We start from the raw sequence: 8,384 nt of genomic DNA on the forward strand, positions 1-8,384 counted from the left end.
TTTTCAAGCTGCTTTTAACTTCATTCTTCTAATTAATTAACAGGTTGGTCAATGCTTTATTATTTTGGCTTTCTATGCAAGATTTACATACATAAGTACTTCATACCAAGATCCTGTTGTAGAGGTAAATTAATTATTACCCTTACATACATAACTACTTCATACAAGGTAAATTATTTTGGTAAAACTTATCATTGATACTTGACAATAATAATTTTAAAATTATTACTCATTCCTGGGTTTTACTAAATTAACAGGTTGATGAATGATTTATGGCTTTCTGTGCAACATTTAGATACATAACTACTTCACACAAGGGTCCTGTTGTAGAGGTAAATTATTACCCTGGCATTACGAGTATAAAGAAGGTCAATTATTTTGGTAATACTTATCATTGATACTTGACAATAATAATTTTCAAATTATTACTCATTCTTAGGTTTTAGTTAATTTAATATTATATAATTATATTTATTGATTATTAGTATCATAGATAATTTTTATTGCTCATTCTTAAGTTTTGGTTAATTTAATATTATATAATTATATTTATTGATTATTAGTAACATAGATAATTTTTATTACTAATTCTTAGGTTTTAGTTAATTTAATATTATATAATTATATTTATTGATTATTAGTAATATAGATAATTTTGTATTTATAAATAATTATTATTAATGAACCTAAAATTTTATCTACAGGTTCATCTCTTTTTTACATCGGTACTGACATAAGCTTCGATGTAAGAAGATGTTGTTTCTAAGACAGTGGTTACGCCAGCACCATCTTTGAAAGCTCATCTTACTACATCGGTGGTTACGCGACAAACGACTTAGAAAGCACATCTTATTACGTCGGTGCTAAACCTGACACCATAGTTGAAAATCCATCTTTCAAATATGGTCATGACGTAAGCAACGATTTTGAAAACACATGTTCTAAGTCGATGCTAACGTCACCACCGTAGTCGAAGGTCACCTTTTTACATCAGTGGTTGGGAAAGGACCGATGTAGAAATCATTGTATTTATACAACGGTCTATTGTTGACCGTTGTTGAAACTTTTTACTTTCAACAACGTTACAATCAAAAATGGTTGACCATCGTCTTTGAATACTCATTTCGACCAATGTAGAAAGCGTGTTTTCTAGTAGTGTATCTCGTAGTAGCTTGTTATTTAAGTTTGTTTTATGTAACAACCTATCATCTATGAAGAATTTGTTAGAAAAATAAAATAAAATAAAATAAATGAGAAGAAAATGCAAAGTCTTAACTTAAATAATAATACAACAGTAGCAAAATCTTGCTATCATGAATCAACAATACACTATATCATACACTAAAGCATAAAGAAAAATAAGTCAAGGGAGAAATTTTGTTAGCCTGGGTTGAAGCGCGTTTACGCTAACCTTAGAGAAAAATGCTCTTATTGCACTGGTAGAAAAATCCGATTGTACTCCTCTTCCAAGATACGACAAGCTGTTGGTTCTGATCGTGTGCAACGAAAAGACCCCCAAACCTTCTAAACACCAATGCTCCTGCTCTCAAAAATAAGTTTTTATAAGAAAAGGAAGAGAAAAATTTAGAGAGAAAGAAATCAAATTGTTTTTATGCTTGTGTGTTTTCTAGAAAGGAGGAAAGAGATATATATAGACATAGACTCCCTCACGCAACAACAAAAATCTGACTGTTGGAAACTAACTTACAAATATCAAAACAAACGTAACAAATTGCATCAACCCATTAAAGCAAAATTTTAGAAAAGATAGGAAATCTAATTTTACATAACAGATTATAAAACAAATAGTTTATTTTATATAAACAAAAAAAAGATGAGTAACATTTTTATAAATTTTAAATTATAAAACAAATATTTACTAACATTCCCCCACATAATTTAAAATTTTAAAATATTTTTTAAAAATAATTTGTATAGAAATGTAAAAGAAAGAGCATGCGATATTGCATTTCGGTATAAGGAACCTTCTGGGTTTGAGCCTTATACATAGTGTTTATGAACTTCCACCCGAGATAAATGTAGTGACTTAATTGTCTTGAACTGCACCTTCTTTAACTGGACTTTAGTACACAACCCCTATAATATTGACGTTCATTTAGGTTCTAATAAGTGGTCACACGTTACACGACCTTGCGCATGTATCTTGTTTCGTGAGTGTCACTTAGAGATTAGTCCATATCTCAGTGACAGCCCCACCACCACACTCACTAGGTGAATCCTCAAAGAGTGGTTTGTGACCCTTACCCTTACAATAATTGTCATCGGATTCATTAAGAGGTATTTTTTTTTACCAAAAAATACACATATATAAATACCTCAACCTTAATATTGTCACACGGAGACGGGTGTCCATTGTTGTAACTAAATAATGGGCTCTAGTTTCATTTCCCTCGACAACTCAAGTACTTGTTGATGCGTCAATCCTTTTGTAAGCGGATCCACAATATTGTTTTCTGACTTGACAAAGTCAAGAGAAATGACACCATGAGAAATCAAATTTCTAATAGATTTATGTCTCACTCTTAAGTGTCTTCTTTTTTCATTAAAATTTTTGCTAGTAACTTTAGATATAGCAACTTGACTATCACAATGCATTGGAATTGGAGGTATAGGCTTATTCAATAATGACAAATAACATAACAAATTTTTAAGAAATTCGGTCTCACTAATAGCAGTATCTAAAGCAATAATTTTTGCTTCCATGGTAGAACGTGAAATAATAGTTTGTTTAGCAAATTTCTATGATATTGTACCACCAGCTAAAATAAAGACATAACCACTTGTTGATTTTGTTTCATTAGAATCAGAAATCCAATTTTTATTAGTTTTAAGAGAACTCATTTCATCATTAATAGCTTCTTTCCAAAAAGATACATCAATTGATCTCATGGCCTTACCATAAGTTTTAGGATCATCTTTAAGTAGAAAAGAGCAAAATTCAAAACCAAAATCATTAACCTTTTTAGATCTTTTACTTCTCCTAGGTTCAAAAACAATGTCCTTATTAGCATCACTACAAGATGATAAATTAAAACAAGAAGTATCACAAATAGATTTAGACAATTTATTTTCCAAAGGAAAAGCATTTTCAAAGAAAGTGACATCTCTAGATTCCATAATAGTATCATTAGAAATTTCGAATACTTCTAAATTAACAATCAAGAATCTATAAGTAATACTATGCAAAGAATATCCAACAAAAACATAATCAACAGTTTTGGTCCAATTTTCCTTTTCATATTAATAAGAATGTTAACCTTTGCTAGATATCCCCACACTTTAAGATATTTAAGATTTTGTTCTCTTTTTCTCCATAGCTCATAAGGGGTTTTTTTAAAAAAATTATAAGGTACTTTAGTAAGAATATGACATGCAGAATATAAAGCTTCACCCAAGTGTTCATTTTATTATTTTGTGTGTTGTATTTTCATATGTTTATTTTTTTATTTTAAAATTTTAAATTATGTGGGGAAATGTTAGTAAATATTTGTTTTATAATTTAAAATTTATAAAAATATGTTACTCATATTAATTCTGTTTATAAATGATTTGTTTTAGAATCTGTTATGTGAGTTAGTTTCCAATGGTTAGATTTTTTGTTGTTGTATAAGGGTCTATGCCGATATATATATATCTCTTTCCTCCTCTCTAGAAGACACACAAGCATAAAAATAATTTGATTTCTTTCTCTCTACATTTTTCTCTTCCTTTTCTTATAAAAACTTATTTTTGAGAGCAAGAACATTGGTGTTTAGAAGGTTTGGGGATCTTTTCGCTGCGCACGATCGGAACCAACTAGTTGTCATATCTTGGGAGAGAAGTGCAATCGAATTTTCTTACTAATACAGTGGTGGCGTTTTCTCTCTAAGGATAGTGTTTGTGCGCTTTACCCCAGACTAATTAAAAATTTCTCCCTTAAATTATTCTCCTTCGTGCTTATTGTATGTTATATTGCATTATTGATTCATGTTCTGTCATTCTGAAGTTACTTTGATGTTGTTTTGTTATTTAATTTAAGGCTTTGGATTTTCTTCTCATTTATTTATTTTATTTTATTTTAATTTTTCTAGCAAAATTTCTTATGAATTTCTTATGTAACAACCCAACTTGTGCCTATAATGAATTTCTTATTGCTGATTAGAAAAAGAATACAGATTCACATGATTTTCAGAATGCAAATAGTTTGGCTAACATGTCAAATTGCTATTTGAAATCTTCTATAAAGAAAAATTCTCATAATAAATCTGCTATAGACATTCTTCATCCTTCCTCCCAAAGTTACAAACTCAGCCCTTATTATCATAAAATGAAGTGCATCAAGCTGCCTTCACTATTTTGTGCTGCATTTGTTTTCAGCTTTTTTAAATGTCTAATCATCTCACCCAGCAAGGTTGCCTGTCCAACCGAGTTCACAAGTATACAAAGAAAAACTCATATTTATAACCTATGAATGAATACTTCAACAGTGAGTTTGTAATGACATGAGTTTCACTATTGAAAGCATGAGGAAAACAGAGTTGGATAGTTAATGCCTAGTAAAAAGTCATGCAAAAAGAGTGTTATGTCTATGCTTTATTTTATATCAATGATAGATGTTCAATTATATTGTCCTCATGACCCTAGTAATCCACGACATTTGCACAATTAATTGCAAACTGAATAATATCTGCACTGGTACGTGCTCCGATTCATGTTTTGAATCGATTGCAATTTTCAGCCAAGGCTCAGACACCGATATATCAAGCATGAAGATCATGGGTAATTTGCTTCATCTTCACCAACAAATTCACGAAAAAAGTATCCGTAAGGATAGAACCCAAAATTAGCATAGTCGTCTTCATAGCGACGCATAAAAGGGTATGCAGTTAAATTGCAAATTATTATGTGTTCTACTTGGTTCATCAGACAGCAAACAAAATAAAGAGTTATTCAGTACCTTGGGTCATTGTCTACCACAATGTGCATCAAACGTAGCCTACGTTTTTTTGACAGCAGTCTTGAACTTTATATTAGTTAATAATAAAATCTAATTAAATTTAACAAACTTAGTTACGTTTAGTAAAGAATTAAATCGTTCGCATTGATCATATTTATTAGATCATTTTGATAAATGTAAGTTAGTAATATATTTTAAAATCAAAAGATTATTGTTTTTTTAATTTGTTACTTTAAAATATATTTCATTAACAACAGTATTTAAAAATAATAATTTTATAAATATGTATTAAATTAAAATGATTCATAACATTTTATTTAATAGTTATGGACAGACATTAAAATAAATAAAAATGAACGATTAGTCTATAAAAAAAATTCAAAAAAAGTGACAAAGTTATCCACCGTATATTTAATGTAATTGCATTGTTTATACTTGAAACCTAAATTAGTAGTTATGCTAAAATAATTCCACACACTAATTGACCTACATCTTTAAATGGTTGTTGATTTCTTGTGTAACATTGTTTGTTTATCCTCATTGGTGAGTATTGAGTAGCTTTTGTTTCTTATATTTAAAAGTAAGGTAAAATAATTTTATATTATCATTTAATTTAAAAAATGATAAATTTATTAATTTTTATAATAATTTTTTTAAAAGACAGTGATACTAATAATTATTTTTGATCGGTTGATAGTATAAAAGTATCTTATATTATCATACCATTAAACTTTTTTATTAAGGATTAACGTATCTTTGATCATCTTGAATTTTTATTAATCTAATTGAGTTGGATGGGGTACTTAGAATAAAAATCTCGTACTCAACTGAAAAATATAAAGAATTAAAAATAATAATATAAAAATGAAAGAATAAACATTTAATGTGATTTAATGAATATGTTTCATAGATTAATGTTGACTTTTGAATCTCAACGTCATTTTCCTCTCAATTTTTATAATTTTTGGTGTTTTCATGTGTTTATTTATCTTATAATAATAATAATAATAATAATAAATCCAATCACCAAAAAAATATTTTATATCATCTTATCATAAATGGGAGGAAAATAAAAGAAAATTTTATGTTCAGAAATTAAAAATAATTTTATATAAATGAAGAGATTAATTACATTATTTAATTTGTGTATTCTTCTCGAGTGAACATATAACAGAAAAAAGTATAGTTTGTAAGATGTCATATTAGATACCGTCCTTGAAAAAAATATATAATTTACATATATTACCTTAATTTTTTTTTTGTTGAATACCTTAATTAAATAATGCTCGAGTGTACTAAAAATAGATTAAAAGGTTGATGACTATTTTTTTATTAGAAAAGTATTCTTATAAAATGTTTTCACTTTTAACTCATTAATCAGTACCTAGAGTAATTTTCTGTTACATTTTATCATAGATTAACTTAAACATAAAGAATCCATATTTTTATAATATACTCTCATCATTCATCATTTACTCAATTATCTAATTCATTATTATTAAAAAAATGGTTAATTTAGATTATAACAATAAATTTATTTTAAATTTATAATTTTTTTTTAAAATTATCATTATCATTAATATTTTTTTCTTTTAATTATTTATCAATATATTCTTTCTTCTTTTAATTAGGGGTATTCTAATCTAATAATAATTTAATGTAAGGAACTTAATTGATTAGATCTTATAAAAAAATCAAATTTTATTTTAAATTTAAGTCTTATAAACAATAACGGAAAAAATATATAATTATACAACTTATTAGAATTAAAATAATAGCTTCACCTTGGTACAATACGTATGCATACATACTAGACATATGGTACAGCTAGATTTACACATTAATTACAATGTCATAGTGTCATGCTCATGGCAGACAGCACCACCTTAGACCAATATACTTAGTCTTTTTTTTATGATCAATACACTTGATCTTATTTTCTCTAACAGTACTTGGAATGTATGTTGCAAAGCCATCGATCACGATTTTATTGTTACAGTACAAGATAGATCAGTACACATGTACTCAAACTTAAACTCAATTCCTGCGTTTCTCAATCAGCTTCTGCAGCTCCTCCTTTTTGGCTCCCACCACCTTTTCCACTACTTTACCTTTCTTAATTAGTATAAATGTTGGCATTGCTTGCACCTGAAAAGCCTCGGCCACCTCCTGTTTCCATTTATATATGCATTATTATCAAAGTAAATGTTTCTGTTAAACAAGATATGGTTCATAGATAACTAAGAGTTTAATTATTATATGTATTTTCTTATTCACCGAAATGGAAATCAAATATAAAGAGGAATTCATAACAACTCGTATATCTTATTCAATCAACTAAAATATATATGCATTATCCAATCATAAATAAATATATATTGTAAAATTATTAACTTTTGTAATAATTAATTTTAAAATCATATATAAGATAATATCTATTTTTTTGTATAGATTACACATATATACTCTAATGAAGACAATATATTGTTCAAGTTAAGTAAGAGTACTGTGTAGGCAAAAAATTCTTGTTATATTAAAGGTAATTGCATATTATATTCAAATTTGAAATCATTTGTTAAACTGGAATAACATGATATCTATTGATCGTGTACTCAATGGTTATAATAATTAATTAATAATGGAAAAAGCTTTATATCAGTGTACTGTGTAGAAAATTAAACTCTATAGCCAATTAAAGGTAAAGGTATATATTACTATGAAAGAAACCATGTGCATCATACCATTAACTCATCCACATCAATCTTAATGAACTCGACGTCTGTGTATTTTGCAGCAAATTCTTTGATAATTGGGTCCATGTATTTGCAAGGTCCACACCACGTAGCAGTGAAGTCGATGACCATCTTTAACAAATTAAAAAAACACAATTAATATAATGGCCTCATGAAATTAAACCCAGTAAGGATGTTATAGCTCATTTTATATATATCAAATTTACCAGCTTGTTTGTTTCTTTGGAGGCATCAAAGTGAGCCTTCCATTTAGCAGTGGAATGGAAGGTGAGGACCAGCGATGAGTGTGATGATTTTTCTACAAACTCGAAAGTGGAAAAGTTGGCTCCCATAATTTTAATTGCTTCCTTTTGGGGATGAAAAACCAAAACTGATTTAAGGATGTGTAGGGATTTGTTATTGTGAGTGAATTTTGGGTGAAGGTAACATTTGGACCTTATATAGGGTAACAAGTATCTTGGTGGGGAAATTATTAATTAATTATTATCATATTCTAAGCATACGAGTCACCCAACAAATTAACGAACGAATCAGATTCTTGAAGTGAAGACCTATTTAATAGATGTCAACAACTGATTTTGGAACATACTATTAACAGTCTTAGAGCTACTACTAATACTTGGAGGATTCAAAGTAAAAGATTTTCATTAAAAAAGTATAATATTTGTTGTTAA

General features: G+C 28.0%; 1 protein-coding gene across 1 annotated transcript; it reads right to left on the reverse strand.

Annotated features, from left to right (window-relative positions):
• Positions 1 to 6,719: 6,719 nt before the first annotated feature.
• Positions 6,720 to 8,113, reverse strand: LOC100527691 (TRX domain-containing protein). The gene is made up of 3 exons (NM_001249123.2): positions 7,917 to 8,113; positions 7,699 to 7,821; positions 6,720 to 7,126 (listed from the first exon to the last, which is right to left on the reverse strand). Exons 1-3 carry the CDS (start codon positions 8,040 to 8,042, stop codon positions 6,995 to 6,997), a joined length of 381 nt encoding a protein of 126 aa, NP_001236052.1. The 5' UTR covers positions 8,043 to 8,113; the 3' UTR covers positions 6,720 to 6,994.
• Between the last annotated feature and the right edge of the window lie 271 nt (positions 8,114 to 8,384).

The sequence above is a fragment of the Glycine max genome, chromosome 1 (assembly GCF_000004515.6).
Source record: "Glycine max cultivar Williams 82 chromosome 1, Glycine_max_v4.0, whole genome shotgun sequence".
NCBI classification, from domain to species: Eukaryota; Viridiplantae; Streptophyta; class Magnoliopsida; order Fabales; family Fabaceae; genus Glycine; species Glycine max.

Excerpts from the sequence above, each read along its gene's own strand:
- LOC100527691 (NM_001249123.2), bottom strand. The coding sequence starts at position 8,042 with ATGGGAGCCAACTTTTCCACTTTCGAGTTTGTAGAAAAATCATCACAC. Across the intron at positions 7,822-7,916 it reads CCAAAGAAACAAACAAGCTG|ATGGTCATCGACTTCACTGC; the intron begins GTAAATTTGATA and ends AATTTGTTAAAG. Across the intron at positions 7,127-7,698 it reads TTGATGTGGATGAGTTAATG|GAGGTGGCCGAGGCTTTTCA; the intron begins GTATGATGCACA and ends AAATGGAAACAG.